Source organism: Culex quinquefasciatus, chromosome 1, assembly GCF_015732765.1.
Source record: "Culex quinquefasciatus strain JHB chromosome 1, VPISU_Cqui_1.0_pri_paternal, whole genome shotgun sequence".
Classification (NCBI taxonomy): domain Eukaryota; kingdom Metazoa; phylum Arthropoda; class Insecta; order Diptera; family Culicidae; genus Culex; species Culex quinquefasciatus.
In genome coordinates this window covers 116,174,632-116,193,269 of record NC_051861.1, presented here as the reverse complement: position 1 = coordinate 116,193,269, position 18,638 = coordinate 116,174,632, and the positions used below count along the sequence as shown (strand labels likewise).

Genomic DNA, 18,638 nt, shown 5'->3' with positions numbered 1-18,638 from the left:
TGATCTATGTACTTTCTGATCTTTTTTTTCAAAAATTGAAAAAAAATGTTTTTTTAATTTCAAAACTAAAATTTATTAAATATTTTTATATGAAATTCTAGATTTTTTAAATTTAATAATTTTTGACATTTTTCTCGATCGTCGGTCGTAATTTGTCGATGGTAGATCGAGAAATTGCGACCGAATGATCTCAATCTACTATCGACAAATTACAAATCGAGAAATCTCGATCGTGAGTCGAGAAATTACGATCGAATGCAATAATCACCACGTTGATATCACGGCCTTTCGAAGAACACTTACAACTCTGACGATTCGATCAATACAGCGTCGATACTTTATTGTAATTCGCGAAACGCCACACAAAACACTTTACTTGGTCGGTACGCTGAGCGCCGCTCCTTCCGCCGCCACCTGCTGGCTCCTGTTCGGATCGTCCGGTTTCATAGCCGGAAACAGCAGCACCTCCTTGATGTTATTGTTGTCCGTCAAGAACATGGTGAGACGATCGATGCCCATGCCCCATCCACCGGTCGGCGGCAGCCCGTACTCGAGAGCGGTGCAAAAGTTTTCGTCCACGAGCTGCGCCTCGTCATCGCCGGCCGCTTTGTCGGCGGCCTGCTGCTCGAAGCGCTCACGCTGGACGGCCGGATCGTTCAGCTCGGTGTACGCGTTGCACACCTCCTTCTTCATGACGAACAGCTCGAAGCGCTCGGTGAGGCCGGTCGCGTTGCGGTGGTACTTTGCTAGGGGGGACATGATCTGGGGATGGTCGCAGATGAACGTCGGGTTGATGCAGTTCTCCTCGAGGAACTCGCCGACGAGTTTGTCGAGGAGACGGGCGGTCGTGCGGGGCGCTGGACACTCGACCGCGTGTTTGGTGCAGAGATCGCTCAGGAATTTGTTCGCCTCGGGGGTGTTGAGCTTTTCCGCGGCGGGGAACTTGACCTTGAGGATCTCTTCGAGGGTGCTGATCATGGAGACGCGCTTGAAGGGAGGGGTGAAGTCCACTTCGAACTCCTTGCCGTCGGGGCCTTCCGGGTGGTACTTGATCTTGTAGCTGCCGTGGATGCTCTTGACCATGCCGGACACCATCTTCTCGGTCATTTCGATGAGGTCGTTGTAGTCGGCGTACGCCATGTAGAACTCGCACGTGGTGAATTCTGGGTTGTGGGTGAGGTCGATGCCCTCGTTACGGAACTGGCGGCCGATTTCGTACACGCGATCGAGCCCGCCCACGGTCAGCATTTTCAGATAGAGCTCCGGAGCGATTCTCAGAAACAGGTTCATGTTCAAGTCGTTGTGATGGGTGATGAAGGGCTTGGCCGTGGCTCCTCCGGCGATCATGTTCATCATCGGAGTTTCAACCTCCAAGAAGCCCATTCCGTCCAGGAACTGCCGCACGTAGCTGATGATCTTGGCGCGCACGTAGAAGATGTTCCGCACGTGGTTGTTCAGAATCAGATCCAGATATCGCTGCCGGAAGCGCGTCTCCTTGTCCTTCAACCCGTAATGCAGATGAGGCAGCATGTGCAGACACGGCGACAGCAGCTTCAACTTCTTCGGAATCACCGACAGCTCGCCCTTCTTGGTCTTGCCCGGATACCCGACAATCCCAACAATGTCACCCCGGCGCAACCTGGCCGTGTCCTCCCCGAACGTCGCCTCACTCTCGTACAGCTTGGCATTGGCCATGACCTGCAGCTTCACGCCCTCCCCGCGCAGATCGTAAAAGATCAACTTGCCGCCGGACTCGCGGATCGCGTGAATCCGCCCAGCCACCGACAACGACTCGCCCTCCAGCATGTCCCCGTCCTTCAGACCGTCGTACTTCTCGATGAACGCCTCCAGCGAGCTGCTGACCTGGAACTTGTGCGGATACGGGTGCGTCTCGGACTGCTTCTTCAGGTCGGCCACCGCCGCACTGCGCAGCTTAAAGTACTCATTCGGCGAGATTTCCTCCTCGTTGATCTTGGGGGCCGCATCGCTGGACGCGGGTTTGGCCTTGGCCCCACCTTCCGTCGCCGCCGCTGCCTTGTCCTTTTCCTCCTTCTCCTTTGCCTTCTGCTCGGCCTTTAGGCGACGCTTCAGCTCACTGCGGATAGAGAGAATGATGCAATTTATTTCCAAAACTCCGCAGAACATGATTCATACGCCTTTTGCCGGGTGGATTTGAGGCGCACAATTTCGCTGGAAATGACGCAACTCGTCGGATTGCTCGAATTTGTCAACAAAGCTTTGTTGAGCGCGCAAACGGGTCGCAGCAGGCGATTAAATGACAACATTTTTCAAGAGAAAAAGCACGTGCACGGCAAACTTTTCTTTTGCCGAAGGCAAAACTCACTTTTGCGACCTTACCACCCACCGTCCCCACTCAATCTTTCCTCACCCACCCGGCAAATACCAACACATTCCGCGTTCGACGTGGAAAAATCTACTTCCAAACCAGAAGATCTCAACCACAAATCGGAAAAACTCACTTTTTGGACAACTTTTCACCGCCTGCTTCGGACATGGTGACGAATGCACGAATTCGCACGAATTTACGCAAAAAAAAGGAACCGTACGGACCGAAGAAGGCCTGGCCTGTGGCAGCAGCAAATTTGAATCTTCTTTGCACGTTCTTTGCCTGGTGCTTGTTGGCAGCTGAAAAATGCGGTTGCGGCAACGGTACCACGCACACCATCAACCGCGGAGTGGAGGGAGAAATGTCAACACGCGAGCGAGTTTGACGTGTGCGCTGAAGAGTGGCGGGGCGAGGTGAGCGAAAAGCTAAAAAAATTGATTGTGGGTTTGGCTCCCGGGAATTTGAAAAAAATATAAGATATTTATTTATAAAAATACAAAAATATACAAAACAATTAAATGAAGGAACCAAATTTAGAAGAAAATTCATCGTTATATGATCACAGTGTTGTTTTACAATCATTAGTTTAATTGTGTTCGCAAAACGACCTAAATTTAGGATTGTTAAACTATGGAACCAATTTAACCCTCTACTGCCCAAATTTTTTTTTCGAAAATATTTATTTTTCCCGTGTTTAGGAGGTCATTTTGAGCAACTTTTGTTCTACGAAAAACTTTACTTCTCTTGTTTTATGTTTTTCATGTTTTATTTTTAGTATTTTAATTTGCATTTATCTTGTTTAGTTTATGTTTGTTTTTGGTAGTATTTGGCCTACTCTACCACCTAATATAATTACATTTCGCCTATCTAATGTTTTCATGTTTTTACAGTCACTTTTTCATTTTTTTGCATGTTTTTCACATTTTCTGCTGTAGAATCGCACCATCATCATTTAAATTGCAAAAAAATGCGTAGAGGCATAGTCTGGGACACTACAAAAATTACTGCATACTTCTTTTTACTGAAAATATTGAAAATGTTAGTGAAAAACACAGCCTAAGTTGACCCCTAAAAAATGACATTTTTAAAAACATTGGCAAAGTCACATTAAACAAGTTAAACTTCCAACCCTGAAATTTTCTAAAATTTTAAGAGTTCTTCTTTCCAGTGCTTTTTAAAGATCAAAAATTGGTTGAAAAATGGATTTTTGGCGATTTTTCTAATCGAAGCCCGTCTAGAGGCGGGGTTAGGTTGTAGAGGGTTAAATACTGTTCGCCAAAAGTAGCAAGTAATGTAGGGGAAAGTGGGGCAAGACAACCATATGGGGCAAGAGGAACAATTGCCCGTAAAACCATACACACACACGGGCAATTTTCCTCATGCTTTCCCCTAATTGATCATTGAATAAATCGTTTTTTTCTTTTTGCAAAAATGCAAAATCGTAAAACATATGAAACACAAAAGTCCTTTTAAATAAAATCTAGGGGTAAAGATTGGCATTTTTTTTTAAATACACTCAACCCCCGGTGGTTGGCCACTTTTTCGTTTGACATTTTTTAGTTTGCACCCCGTTGGTTTGACAAAGTCAAACTAAAAAGTGACGAACTGTCACTTTTTACACGGCGCTCACGCACACTATCAAAACAAACGTTTGGTAGTGTGTGTGAGCTCCGTGTTAAGAGGTCGTCAAACTAAAAAGTGACCCCGTTCGTTTGACAACAATTGTTGTCAAACCATCGGGGTTTGAGTGTAACTCTGAAAGTGGAAGTTGTATCGAGGTTTTTAAGCGAAGATGGCGTTCGAATGGTGAACGTCCGAAATGTCAAAATCGCGCAGTAGCACCAACATTAGAAAAAAAAATGTGGCTGTCATGCCATGGCACACTTTCTTCGTAATGTTGGTACTGCTGCGTGATTTTGACATTTCGGGCGTTCACCTTTCGAACGCCATTTTCGCTTAAAAACCTGGATACAGAGCTGTTCGGGTCGTAGGTCAATGGGTTCCATTGGATTAGTTGGATAAGATGACAATGTTGCCTCCTTTTAGTAAAATACGTGATCTTTATTATTACAGACAGCGTATTTGCATCGAAAATGGGCTCAGCACACCCGGAAACTTAACAGAATTCAGCGTTGTTGAATCACGAAAAAAATTACCCACTTTCAACGCATCTCTTCGTCAATGGGAAGCAAAAATAAATTGCTGACATCCATACTTTTGTAGTAAATTATGTAGTTCAAAAACACAAATACAAAAAAAAATAAAATGAAACAAAATTGGAAATTTGAAAATTCCGGAATTCAAAAATAAATTATTCTGCAGATTGAAAAAAAACATTGAAATTTATATATTTTCGTATTTTTAAAAAACCTAACAAAAATAAAAATAATTTTAAAAATTCTAAATTCCAATTAATAAAAAAATATATAACGTTTAAATATTCAAAAATGCAAAAAATTACAGGTTCTAAAAAAACACAAATAATCAAATTAATTAGAAATTATATTCAGAGATTAAAGCGAGGATAAAAGCCTCAATCAATCTAAGAATTACCTGACAAAAATTTATAAATTCAGATGTACAAATATAAAAAATTATTATGTGGAAATGAAATATAAATTCAAAAAATTAGAAATTAAAAAAAATAGTAGAAAAATTCTTAAATTTCAAAATTCAAAAGTTTTTAAATTTAAAATTTAAAATTGCTTTCGATGTTCTAAAAATTAATAAAATATACTAAAAAAAATAAAACAAGAAAATTCTAAAAAATTAAAATTCAGTGATATTAAAATTTTGCATTTAGATTTAATTTTAAAATTTTGATGTTTAGAAATAAAAAAATATGCAAACAGAAATTTTAAAATTCGAAAATAATAAAATAAAAGATTTTTGAATTCAAAAATTAAAAATTCTAGGTTTTTAATAAAAAAACAAAATAATTAAAATTTAAAAATTCAAAAATTATAAACTAAAAACTAAAAACAAACGAGCAGGATCCACATTAAAAGTGCTCCGATTTGCCTAAATTTTGACATTGGTAAACATAATTCGACCAGTACCTTTTTGTTTGGCAATTAAGGTGGTCGTATCCAAAATAGGGTGGTCCCAAAATGTATTTTTTTGACTAATTCAGTTAAATAGGATAACTTTTGAACTGTATTTTGCTGGTTTGACAAAAAATTTCAAGTATGAAATTAGATTAAATTTTTAAAATTTAATTAATCCAAATTTTAGGAATTTTAACAGTTCAAGTAGTTATAGTTTGTACTTAATTTCTCGAAGTCTAAATTTCACTCTAGAAAATCGAATCTCAAAATTTATAAAAAATTCTCGGCAAATTCTCGGCATTTGGATCTCTTACTTTAAATAAGGCTTTCTAGGCCCAGTGAAAAAAATATAATTTAACCCAAAAATGACGAACTGCCCCTCACAGTGTCCTGATGCAAACAATGATCGAGCTCGAGCTGTCACAGCCCTGCGAAGTATGTTGGCTGACATATCGGGCGGTGAGTCAAAAAACCAGCTAAAAGTCGCCCGACAAAAAACTTTTGCTAGAAAGAGATAGGAAACCTGATGCAAACAAACGTCCAGCTGTCATGTAAACATACTTTGAATGTGTTGGTAATTTTCTGACTAGAAAGCCTTATATGACTCTCAAAATTAATAATTAAAAAATTATGAATTTTGGAATTGTATTTTTTATTTTAAATTTTAGAAGATTTCTACAGCTTTTTTTGAAAAGGGCCTATATGCTATTGTCTTTCATAAGTTTATACACCCTTACCAAAAATCATGATTTTTTGAGTTCCAAATCCCACTTTTCATACGAATTTTTCAGTTCAACCCATATAACCATTTTTATGGTTGTAGTACCTGAACTCAAAAAATCGTATGAAAAGTGGGATTTGGAACTCAAAAAATCATGATTTCTGGTAAGGGTGTAGGACCTAATCAAAAAAATACTCTGGATTTAAATTTTTGAATCTACATTTGAGTCCATGAATTTGAGTTTTTATTTATTTTATTTTTTTGAATTTTTTAAATATTTTAAACTTTTCATTTTTTTCCTCAACATGTTGCAATCCAAAGCGCACGCAGCGACATACGACATAACCCAACTGAGAATTTTGGCTCGAGCCTCGAGTCGGTTCTCTAAAATATTAAAATTTGTGTATTCTCTAATATTCAGATATATTAATTTTAAAATATTGAATTTCATATTTTTTTATATTTGTTTTAAATTCTGATTGTTTTAATTATTAAATTTTTCTTTGAACTTTTGGATTCACGATTTTTTATACATTTGTATTTTTGAATTTTCTAATTTCTGATTTTTTGATAGAAAATCAAATTATTATTAATTAATAAATTAAATATAATGGTATTACATTTCTTTCTGAATCAAATTTCTTTCAAATTATTGATTCTTTTTTTGTTCAGGTTTTAACCGTATTTTTTTTTTAATTTCTCAAACTTAAAACTTCCGATTTGTTTTATTATTAAAATTTCAAATTAACATTTTTTAAAGGTATTTCCAAGGGTATTTCTTTAAATTTTCGAAGGACCTTTTGAAATCTTTTTCAAATTGATTTCAATAATAAATCTGGAGTTTTTTTTAAAGGTCTAATTATACAAATTTTCAGTTTTTGCTTTTTGGGTGTTTTTAATACCCCTGACTCAAGGCGGTTTCAAAAACACCCAAAAAGCCAAAACTGGAAATTTGGTTTATTGGGCCTTTAAAAAAAACTCCAGTAATGCACATTTTTTCAATTTTATTTTATTGAACATGATTATTTCTAGAGTTAAAAAAAACTTTTTTTTTGCTGAAATTTATTTAACAGTTTTAGATTCAAATAGCGAATAGTCCCACGTCATTCCACTCACCTCTCTCACCTTGCCGGAACTCATTCAGCACATTTGACATTTCGCGCGGGACGCGTTCTTTTCTGCTGGTGACAGCCACTCCATTTTTCTTTGTGTTTGTGCTTTTAGCCTTGAACGCGCTCGCTCGCTGCTCGGCTCGTCTGTCTCTCTCTCTAATGGCGATTGTGCATCAGTCTTGCTGCGAGTAGCTGATTTCGGTTGATTTCCCCCGGAAATAAGGTGAGATTTTGGGTTGATTCGGTGTTAGTTTGTAGATTTCGTTACGGGGAATCGATTGAGCTAATTTGTGGACGTTTTCTTGCAGGAATAGCTGGTCCAGAGTCGATTGAAGAATTTGACACTTTTTTCCCCTTGGCGAGAAGAAAACAAACATGTCGGTCGCTTACTCGCAGCAGGTTTGAGAAATCAAAATATTTTGCTGGTTGAATGGTTCGCTTCAAGGTTTGTGTTTCTTTGCAGCAACAGTCCCAGCAGCCGCCCAACCAGGGCAATCGGGGTGGCCCCGGGGGACCGATGCAGCGTGGAGGGCCACCGCCGCCGCCGAGTCCGATGCACATCCAGAAGATTCTGGACGAGAATGCGGGGCTGATCCAGACCATCCAGGACTTCCAGAATATGGGCAAGGCGAACGAGTGTATGTCGTACCATGTGGCGCTGCACCGGAATCTGGTTTATCTGGCTAATTTGGCCGATCCGCAGCACAATATTCAGGCGCTGCTTCCGCCGCCGCACGTTTTGCAGCACGGCAGTGGTCCGCCGATGCACGGTGTGCCGCCGGGCGGACCGGGAGCTCCGAGTGGGCCGTTGTCTGGGCACGAACCGGGCGATCCCGCCCATCCTGGGCAGCCGGCGGGGCCTAATCAACAGCCGGCGGCTCCCGTTGCTCCGCAAGGGCCTCCCTCGGACCAGCAGCAGCAACCGCCGCCGCCGCAGCAGCAGCAAGGCCCTCCGGGGCAACCTCCGGCTCAGCCGCCCACAAGCCAGGCCCATCAGCCGCCGCCGCCGAATCAGCAGCAACCGGCCGGAGGTTATCGTGGTGGAGCTGGACCTCCTCAGGCGGGTCCGCCACCGTCGACTTCGTCCGCTGGTCAAACGGCGCCCAATCAGGGACCGCCGGTTCCAGGGCAGCCGGGTCGTCCCGGCGTTCCGCCACAGCAGGCGCCGATGGCACCCCAAAACCAGGGCTATCCGCCGCAGCGCGGCCCGTACCAACAGCATGGACACTATCCGGGCTATCCGCCGCCGAATCAGCCGTATCAAGGTCAACCCGGTTATCCGCCGTACGGTCCACCAAACCCGTCCCAGGGTTATCCGCCGCAAAGCTATCATCACGGAGGCATGCCACCGACCACATCCGGATCGGTTCCGCCACAGGGCTCGCCCTACCCCAGCGCAGGTCCTCCACAAGGCCCCCAAGGTGGTCCCCAGCAGGGCAGCTACCAGCAAGGGCCACCGAACGCCCCAACATCACAGCCCCATTACGGCCCACCTGGCCAGTATCCTCCGCAGTCTGCCGGCGGACCTCCGATGCCGCACGCCTACCCAGGTTACGGCAGCCCCAATCCCCCGAACGCGTACGGACAACCCCCGGCAGGTTACCCACCAACCAGTGGCCAACCCGGCTATCCTCCACCGCCGCAGCAACAATATCCAGGTTCCGGTTATCCCACGCCAAGCCAACCCCACGGTCCTCCAACCACGTCGATCCCGACCAGCGCCCCAACTCCACCAGCCAGCGCACCATCAACTCAAACCACCGGAGCGCCGACCTACACCAACCAATCCAGCCCGGCCCCAGGACAAACCTCTTCCCCAAGCCCGGCAGCCAACGCTCCGCCCTCCAGCGCGGCCCACATTCCTCCAACCACGTCAACCGGATACGCCACCGGTCCAGGCGCCCCCGGAGCCCCCCCTCCACCACAAGCATACACGTCCCCTCCAACCCAACCCGGACAACCCCATCCGCCCCAAGGCAGCTACCCTCCCCCACCCCAAGCCGGTGGCCCGCCCCAGTCGTACGCCGCCTCTCCACCCTCGTCCCAACACCAGCAACCCCCGGGCGGTCCCGCTGCTTACCCCCAACCCGGTGGCGGCCCCCCCGGAGCCGGTCCCCAAGGCCAACCCGGACCACCCCCGGGCCCCGGCCCCGTCTACCCGCCCCACGGCTACCACCAGCAAAGCTACTCGCCGATTCCGCCGCCCCAGGGACAGTACCAGCAGGGTGGCTACTCCGGCCAGTACCAGCGGCCACCGAACGCCCAAATGCCACCACCCGGACCGCAAGGACCGCCGCCGCAGGGCGCGTACGGCTACGGATACGGACAGCCGCCGCAGTAAAGCAGAATCTCTTTGTCTTTTTTCGTTTTCTTTTTACAACTCTTTTCAAACGAACAACAATTCCTTGTAATCTTACAGCAGTGGTATGTAGTTTGTAGAGGACGACCGTCGTTGGGGGTGTCGTTTCCCAACGTGCGCGAGCCCCAATTATGTGTATTAACGGATTTTACACCCAAAATCTGGGTGTAAACGACAACAAAAAAAGTGTATTTTGCATACTTGTAATGAATAAACGTCAGTTGTGCAACTGAAAAAAAAAATGTGGATTTACTTCAATTTTACGGAAATTTACGTTGTTTAGAAGCTTCTTCACAACTGTCACATTTTCTACCGGGTCTTTTTTTCGGAGTCGCTCTCCCTATGAGAAAATTTCGAAAATCCAAAGCAACCCTTTTAGTCGACATGGTATGTCGACCCTCCTAATAATCGCAACATTTCACCTATTGAGGTTTTTGAAGTCGAAGTTCTTGGATATCGAATATCTTTTTTGATTTTTAAGCATTTTATTTCTTGAACGAGCAAAATACTGGGTCTGAAGTTTTTCTACTTAAGGATCCACTACACGTGAACATTTTTTGCTTGGACGTTTTTTTTTCAGAAATTTGCATTACTCTGAATAGAAAACAGTTAAAGTCCCACTTTTTGTATTAGATCCTGTTGAAATGTTATGCAAAGTGATTTCACTTCACTTCCTTCAAATGTTATGTTTAGAGAAAACTATGAAGAAACGGAGCAATAAAATTTCGAATTAATCAAGCAAGTAAAATTACATTTTAGTGAAAATTTATTTGGATAAAATTTTGCAACTAATTTATGATCAAATGCCATTCTCTCTAAAACAGCCGATTTTTTATTTTTTTTTTTATTACAGAGAGAGAGGGAGAGAAAGTGAACTTTTTCTTTTAACAAACGCCAAGAAAAAAGCAATGGTTTTTGTCAAAAATGGTTCTGGATATGGCCACCTAGAACAGGTCCAGAAGACATAGTAAATTATAATGTTTAATATGTCGCATGACCAGTTTACGATTTTTGTAAAAAAAAATAAATTCCGGGTGGGAATTTACCTGAGATTTTAAAACATTCTAAAAGCATTGAAAAATAAAAAAAGACCACATATTTCCATTGAAAAAAAAAATTATTCAAAATTGAAAAAAAAGTTTTAAAATTCAGCAATTGAAAAATTAAAAAAATTAGAAGTTTGAAATTTTCTGTAAATGTATAAATTCAGAAATTCCAAAATCCAAAATTTTTTAACATTCAACATAAAAATATTCAGAAATTTAAAAATTCAAAACTTAGAAATTCTAAAATTAAGGGATTTAAAATTTTATAATTCAGAACTCTTTAATTCTGAGATTTATAAATTCAAAACGCGATAATAAAAAACAAAGAAAATTCAGAATTCCAAAACTCTAATATTTTTAAAATTTATAAAATTTAAAATTCAGAAATTGGAAATTTCAAAGCAATTGAAAATCAAAATACGAATGATTTCCAAAATTAAATACGGTTTCTACTTGATTATCCAAGGTCCTTGCGAAATTTTTATTTCTGAATTTCAGGATTTTTTTTTTGAATTTGTCTGATTTAGAAATTTTTGAGTTTCAGAATGAACAAAAAAAATCCCAACTTTTCCATAATCTCAAATAATAGGCATTTCTTATCTGAATTATTCTTATCTTATGATTTCAAACAAAAAAGTCTTTATAAAAAGTCACTATAAACCATAAAAAACCTTATATGAATTTAAAGAAAAAAACTGTTGACAATTTTTGTAAAAACAGAAATTTAACAACAAATTCCTAAAAAACCTTTAAAAATTGAAGCACTCATTAATTTGATTCCGATAAGAAACATAAACAATAAGTCTTTGAAAAAAAAAAAACGAAAGCGTAATAATATTTGTAATTTCAACAATTATTTTTAAAATTGGCAAAAGTATAGTTTTTGAAACTTCGTTTCAACTGGAAATGACTAAAAGTTATAGATAACTAAATTTAAAATTTTATTCTTAAATTGAAAATACGACTGCTGTTTATATTCTTTCAAATAATTTTGAAAATATCCAGGAATTCGGATTTTGTAGATTTTGTTATTGAATTTTGGAAATAATGATGATTTATCTAGTTGTCAGTATTTAACTGCTTTGATTTTTTTTCAATGCAAAAAAAAAAATGATAAGATTTTATGTTTTACCACTTATTTAATGTAAAATGTTTGAAAGAAAATTGTTTTTTAACAAATTTACAATAACTTAAGCCAACATTTGTTAGATATATTTTTTAACAAATTCAATATTTTATGTTTTCAAAACGATGTTCGTTCTGAATGAAAAAAAAGAAATACTATTTTTTTTTCATTCAAAACGAACATTGAAAGGATTTTCCGGTATTTAAAGTAATTTACCCATACTCACACAAAATGCAAGGGAATCATTTGAAAAAAATATTTGAAATGACTTAATAAATTTAGTTCAACAATTAAAAATATTTACCGCAAAAAAAACATTGCCAAACTCAAGTTGGAATCTTTTATCAAATAAAAAAAAATTGTGTCAAATACATCCACCAGAGTTTAGAAGTATTTTTAATGTCTTAAAAACCTTTTAATTTTGAAATAGATTGAAATAATGAAAGAACCCTTAAATTTAAAGTAAGTTACTAATAAAGAATTGAGTGAATAAAATTTTAAATTTTTTCAAAATATTACAAAATAATTCAAGAAATTGACAAAAAATCAAGCAGGTATGCTTGGGATTCCCGACTTTCTGACAAAAAATCACAAATTCCCGACTTTTTACCGATTTTTAGCGGATTTTGGCGTATTCCCTACTTTTTGCGACTTTTCCGATTTCCCGACTTGAGTGGCCCTAATGAAGAATTGCAGGATTTCAGCATTTGGATTACAAAAATAGAATTGGAGGATTTAAAATTTTCTGCTTTTGAATTTGTTTTTTTCATTTTTTAAATTTTTTTTTCTGGAAAAACATTTCAAAAGGGTCAAAATGTTCATTTTCTCTCTTGAAATTTAATGTTTACTTAATGTTATGACATTTTGAAACATTTTTTTAATTGAAAATTTCACTAATATAAATGATTAGATTGCAAATCGAACCAGTGGCTGGTAAGCCACAGAAAAATAGTTATGGCTTAGGTTGTTGCAAACATTTAAAAGTTTTTGTGTCCCACGCAGCCATGCCAGATATACAGATAAATCTGTATTATACAGATTTTTCGATCCCAAAAATCACAAAAATCTGTATATACAGATTTTTTTAAAATGATTTAATTTGAAAATTTCAATAATTTAGTAATTGAATTATGCTTAAATATGATTAAAAAGCTTAAATCTGTTGTGAAAAGTCTAAACAAATCTTCTATGGCTTCGAATTTGTCATGATACAGATAACATACAGATTTATGTTTAAGAAAATACAGATTTCCCATAAAATAATCTGGCAACGTTGGTCCCACGGTATGGCGGAAGCAACATATTCGATCGGTGAAAATTGCGTTTTTCAGAAAAAAGTGTTTTTTCGTACAAGTGGAGACGCCTGGTATTAAATGAAAATTATCATTTTTACCATGTTTTCTTGTGTTTACTACTTAAAGGTAATATAAATGCAAAACATTTTGAAATACGACATATAATAGGGCTTATTAAAAAATTATCAAAATTTACTTGGCCATCGTGCGCCTCCTCCCATGGTACTTTATATGGAAAAACAGGTTTTTTCTTAAAAACGCAATTTTCACCTAGGTGAACCAAGTCTGATACAGACTACTTTATCATAATTTCGCTGCCGGCCAGCGGGTACTGGAGTCCCGCATGAAGTAATTCTTTTTAGCTCTATCCAAACAAAACAGGCTCCACTTCAACAACAATCAACACACATACCTAATTTTTAATCCACCTCACAATCCCACCTTCACCGCCGGCTTCTTCCCGTACTTGTAGTCCTTGTTCAGCGTCTTGGGCAGCTCGATGTTGGTGGACGTGCTCGCGTCATTCAGCTGCACCTGCTCCGGCCAGACGCCATCGCCGGTGAAGTGAAAGTCCAGCTCCATCGTGTACAGACAGAGCGACAGCATTTGCGACGCACTCACCCCGACCAGCTCGATGCCCAGCTCGTCGTGCGGCCGTCCCGTGCGGGCACACTCGTGCAGCTTGTCCAGCTTGGTGGTGATTCGGGAGAGCGGGTAGAGTACGATCTGGATGTTTTCGCCGATGTCTTCGAGGGTGTATTGCTGGGCGCGGAGGTAGTCCATGGTTTCCTGGATTTGGACGGTCGGGATGTGGAACCAGTTGGGGTGTCGCTTGAGGTGGGTGAAGACTTCGTCGGATTTTTGGGCGAAGATCTGGCTGAAGAAGTGGGCGGTGTCTTTGCCCTTGGTTCGATCGCATCCGTCTCGGACGTACTTTTCGAAACCTTGCGAGTGGCTGGCTAGGACGTTGAGGGAGGCGCAGCGGACTTTGAGCTGCTGGAGAAAGTCTAGGCGGATGGCGGCTTTTGTTTGGTACGCGATCAGCTTGGTGATCCGGGGGTGTTTGAGCAGGACTTCGAATTCTTTGGTCTTTTTGATTTGGACTATTCGCGCTTGGATGGTGTCCGGAGCAAGCGTAAGAATAGCTGAGTACTTTAAAATTCCTGACTCGTCAATTTCGTGAGATCGAAGAACTGCGAGAAGTTGCTGGACTTTGTCGCACGGTACCATCATGACCTTCGGCTGCTTGACCATCAACTCTTTTATGTCCATACCGCCGATTGACGGAACTACCGAGGGGTACCGTAGCAGATTCTCCGGATCCGCATGCAGTAAGTACAGATTCCCTACGATCTTCTCCCGACTAAACTTGTAATCGTACTGCAGTATGTCCACCACTCGTTGGGTGTGACCGAAACTCTTGTGCTTAATCTTGGAGTACGATTGCCAGAGCCGTTTCAGCTCAACGTCAGACAACTCCAACCTTTGTCGCAGGAATTCGCTAATAAACTGCTCTCGCAGTGGTTGAACATTCAAGTCATCGCTACTCTTCAAACCCACCGGAAGCACGTCCAACTCGAACTGCTTCCGCAGCTGCTCGACCATGTCCAGATCGGCAGGAATGAGCAGATTTTTCTTCAACGCCCTAACCTTTTGCCGGACCAGTGTGATATACTTGGACAAGGCCGCTAAATTTAGGGATTCCACGAAGCCACATTCTCGCAGGATTGTGGTTCGATTTTCCAGCGTTATCAAGTGGACCATTAGGAGGTTTGGCTGCTGGAGGATTTCCTCGTTGCTAGCCCGCAGATAGCGGAAGTAGTCGAGCTTGCGACGGATGTCGTCCCGCTCGAGCTCCAGCAGGAAGTCGTGCTTGGTGAGGTAGCGGTACATGGTTGGCTCTTTGACGTCTAGAATGCAAGTTTGGGGTTTTACGTTTAAAAACGGAATAAAACATTAAAAATTGTCCCCTTGAAATCAAATTAAATCGTTTAGTCGACACATTTTTTTCAAATTTTATTCAAAAGTCTACATAAGCCTGTGCGGTCGACAATTTTTCTAACTGGGTTGTGTCGGCAATTCTAATCGAAGTTTGTAAACAAAACAAAAGTCGACAATCAATTTTCCCGCAAATATTCAAGTTCAAGTTTCGTTGACCAAGTTGAAGAAAACATTGTCCCTAAAAACCCCAGATTAAAGAAAAACTTTTGACTGACTTACCCAGTAGCGGTGAAAGAAATTTGGCAGCTTCATTGAGTGTGTTGAATTTGTTCACCGTGCAGTAGAAACGCTCGAGTTGGGTGCACTTTTGCGCGAGAAGTTTGAGTCGCAACATCGTTTTAAACTTTTTTCACCTTAAAATTAGTTAAAATAACTTAAATTTTGTATCAAAATAACCGGTTTTTGCACAACTTATTGAAAAATTGAATCGCGGTAACCGGCTGATACCGTGCGATGCAAAATGTAAACAAAAACATGCCACCCCTTCTCGCGATGCCCAGTGTGAAAAATGTCGGGCCTGGACGGTGTCCGATGTCGAGGTAGTCGGGCTTGAATCGGGTCGACCAAATTGAACAAAATTTCAGTTCAGTGAGTGACTTTGAAACGTTGAAATTTTGATTATTTTCGTTAACTTATGGTTCGAGATGTCCGCGTATATTCTACCTGTGATGACATGAATGGTTAAAAGTGTAAAATTATCGATGTTATTGAAAATATCCCGAAGGTTACCGTTTGCTTCAAAAAGAAAAAAAAAAAAAAAGGATCCAAAAGGAAAAATTCCTGATGTCATCAAAGTGCTGTGCCCGGGATATCAGAGACTTCCACCTAAAGGTAAGTGTATCCAGCTTTTTAAGCGAAAATGGCGTTCGAATGGTGAACGCCCGAAATTCTTAAAGAAATCGGCCGATTTCGACCATTTTTCTTTTTTTCTTTTTTTTATTTGGCTCAAACTTTGTGGGGGTATTTCTTATGACCAAAGAACACCCATACATTGCTCCATACAGTATTGACAGCTGTTCATACAAAAATGGTACGTAAATATTTAAAAATAAACTTTTTCAACTTTTGAAGGAATGGTCCTTTTCATTGTTAGCACCACATAAATTAATTTATTTTGTTTTTGATTATTCCATCACTAAACATTTGTGTAATTTCCATGATCTGAACATATTTGGAAAATTTTTGATTCAAGACAACCACTTCAAAATATTGAATATTTGTTCCCTTCAAATTTTAAAAAATTTGTCCTAAAATTAAGCTTAAATTTGTGATATTGTTGTTCACAACGATAAAGCTATGAGTACAATGACCCTTTGTACGACCGCAAAGAATTTAAAATGGATTTTTAAATCTATTTTTAAAAATTAACTTCGCGGCCCTCCTTGACAGAAAAGGTACTACTTGACAGTTGATCCATCGAAAAAATGTTGTTGGGTCAATTTATTTTTTTGCAAAATGAAAAAAAGTGATCAGAAATGGTTTTTAATAGTGTTTTTATTACTGTTGTACATACAAATTTACATAGGGCTTTAGGACCCTTTTGTGAATTTAGGAATTTTTCAATTTTACAATTAAAATTATGAATGAAAAGTATGAAAGAGGTTTAGAGCTTAGAATTAAAAATTTTGATTTTTGAAGTGTTTTTTTTTATTATAATATAGTTTATTTTTACGTGTACAAAAAACCAAGCGAATTTGATAACCTACATTTTTAAAATTAATAATTACAGAGTTTGATGAAAAGTGTGATAGTGGTTTGGAGTTCGAAACTCAAAATTTAGAATTTGGGAATGTTATTTTTTTTATTTTAGAGTTGAGAATTCAATATTCCTAGTTTAAGAATGGAAAAAGAATTTCCATTCAAAAACACAAAAAAATAAAAAATACATTTGTTTTTGTTAGAACACAAAAAAGAAAAAAAACTACAGAATTTTACAATTTTGAATCCAAGAATTCTTAATTTTAAATTTTAGGATTATAAAAGATTTTATATTTTTCTGATTTTTTCTGAATCTGAATTCTGAATTTATGTTACGAATTTTAGATTAAAAAAAAACAGTTTTAAGATTTTAGAACTTCAGTATTTTAAAATTTTACAATTTTTCAATTTCGAGTTTTAAAATGTTAAAATTGTACAATTTTTATACTTTAGAATTTTATGATTTTGAATTTAGAAATTTTAGAGCTTTGAAATTTTAAAATAATATAAGAAATATTAAGATTTTAGAATTTTATTATTTTAAAATTTCAAGATTTTACAATTTTCGAACTTTAGGATTGAAGAATATCAAATTTAATTAATTTTAAAAATTTACTTTTTTTATTGAGTTTTTGAATTCAAGAACTTTTAAAATTTAAAACATTACAGTGAAAATGTTAGAATGTTAAAATTTCACAGCAACTTTTTTTGATTTTAGAATATCAAGATCTTAGAATTTTCGAACTTATGGATTGAAGAATATTAAAATTTGTTTTTTTTTAACAATTTTAGATAATTTTTTTGAGTTTTGAATCCTAGAATTTTTGAAACTTTACAGTTTAAAATTTTGAATAAATTTTAAAATTTCACAGCAAACTTTTTTTAAATTTTAGAAATTTTAATTTTTTCATTGTGAATATCTTGAATTTTTTTCAAGATATTAGAATTTTTGAACTTTAGGATTGAATAACATCAAAGAAGTGCAGTGCTTCTGGGGACGCGCAGTCCTGTTTTTTCTCGATAATTTTCGTCTCTTTTGTGTCGCTATTTGTGTGCATGGGGTGATTGGTCATAATAATTGAATAATGCCTTCATAAGTGCAGTGCCTCTGGGGACGCGCAGTCCGGTTTTTTCGCGATAATTTTCGTCGTAAATGATCGTAAAAATTTATTCCAACTTTCAGTTTTAGTATTAACTCATCAAACTATCGATTTTATGAAGAGTAAAGCGTCATTTATTTACTATTTTTGAAATTTGTTCGCGTTATCTAAATTGTAAAAACAGTAAAATTATACTGATAAGTCCAGCCCATAGCACTACTGCTCGGCTGGCACGCGTTCGATAAAAATAAACCATTTTAAATAATCAATTATCTATCTTTCCGCAGCCGGCTGCCTAAGATTTAAAAAATTTGAACCGATAAACAAAATGCTCATGGTCACATCACTGCCACTCGTGAATCCTGACCTTATACCCATCTACTAACCCCCTCAAAACTCATGTGATACTTTGTCGGAGAAGCAGTCGATTGGGCGGTCTCTATCACTCAAGTATCGGACTAACATTCCCATCCACTTCCCCGTAACTCTACCACTGGTCGTGGCCGGCGCCGGTATTGATCAGCATGATAGGGGCCTTTGAGAAGTTGCGAAGCGAGGAAAGATAGCACCCACTCATCTTCCACGGCTCGTGGATGTAACTTCTGGAGGTCCTGGTCAATAACGGAGTAGCAACTGCGGGTGGGCACCTATGCTTATGCTTATGCTTATGCTTATGCTTTAGGATTGAATAACATCAAAATTTTGATTATTTTAGTAATTTCAGATTTTTTTTTGAGTTTTTGAATCCTAGAATTTTTAAATTTTTAAACTTTACATATTAAAATT

The 18,638-nt window shown here is 39.0% G+C and overlaps 3 protein-coding genes across 6 annotated transcripts; 1 reads left to right on the top strand and 2 right to left on the bottom strand.

Annotated features, from left to right (window-relative positions):
• Nucleotides 1–309: 309 nt before the first annotated feature.
• On the bottom strand, nt 310–2,690 carry LOC6051126 (lysine--tRNA ligase). Of its 2 annotated transcripts, none has more exons than XM_001867575.2 (2): nt 2,481–2,690; nt 310–2,095 (listed from the first exon to the last, which is right to left on the bottom strand). In XM_001867575.2, the coding sequence occupies exons 1-2, from the start codon at nt 2,684–2,686 to the stop codon at nt 373–375; spliced, it is 1,929 nt and encodes a 642-aa protein (XP_001867610.2). In that variant the 5' UTR covers nt 2,687–2,690; the 3' UTR covers nt 310–372. The 2 variants fall into 2 exon arrangements, with proteins under 2 accessions (XP_001867610.2, XP_038104521.1); XM_038248593.1 differs by lacking the exon at nt 2,481–2,690 and adding an exon at nt 2,155–2,339.
• Nucleotides 2,691–7,305: 4,615 nt separating this feature from the next.
• LOC6051129 (basic salivary proline-rich protein 2) lies at nt 7,306–9,828 on the top strand. 3 transcript variants are annotated; one of them, XM_038248418.1, is made up of 3 exons: nt 7,306–7,450; nt 7,536–7,626; nt 7,691–9,828. In XM_038248418.1, the coding sequence occupies exons 2-3, from the start codon at nt 7,603–7,605 to the stop codon at nt 9,566–9,568; spliced, it is 1,902 nt and encodes a 633-aa protein (XP_038104346.1). In that variant the 5' UTR covers nt 7,306–7,450; nt 7,536–7,602; the 3' UTR covers nt 9,569–9,828. The 3 variants fall into 3 exon arrangements, with proteins under 3 accessions (XP_038104346.1, XP_038104348.1, XP_038104347.1); XM_038248420.1 differs by having other exon boundaries at nt 7,358–7,450; nt 7,542–7,626; XM_038248419.1 differs by having other exon boundaries at nt 7,362–7,462.
• Nucleotides 9,829–13,441: 3,613 nt separating this feature from the next.
• On the bottom strand, nt 13,442–15,510 carry LOC6051130 (transcription termination factor 5, mitochondrial). The gene is made up of 2 exons (XM_001867579.2): nt 15,274–15,510; nt 13,442–14,963 (listed from the first exon to the last, which is right to left on the bottom strand). The coding sequence occupies exons 1-2, from the start codon at nt 15,386–15,388 to the stop codon at nt 13,483–13,485; spliced, it is 1,596 nt and encodes a 531-aa protein (XP_001867614.2). The 5' UTR covers nt 15,389–15,510; the 3' UTR covers nt 13,442–13,482.
• Nucleotides 15,511–18,638: the final 3,128 nt, after the last annotated feature.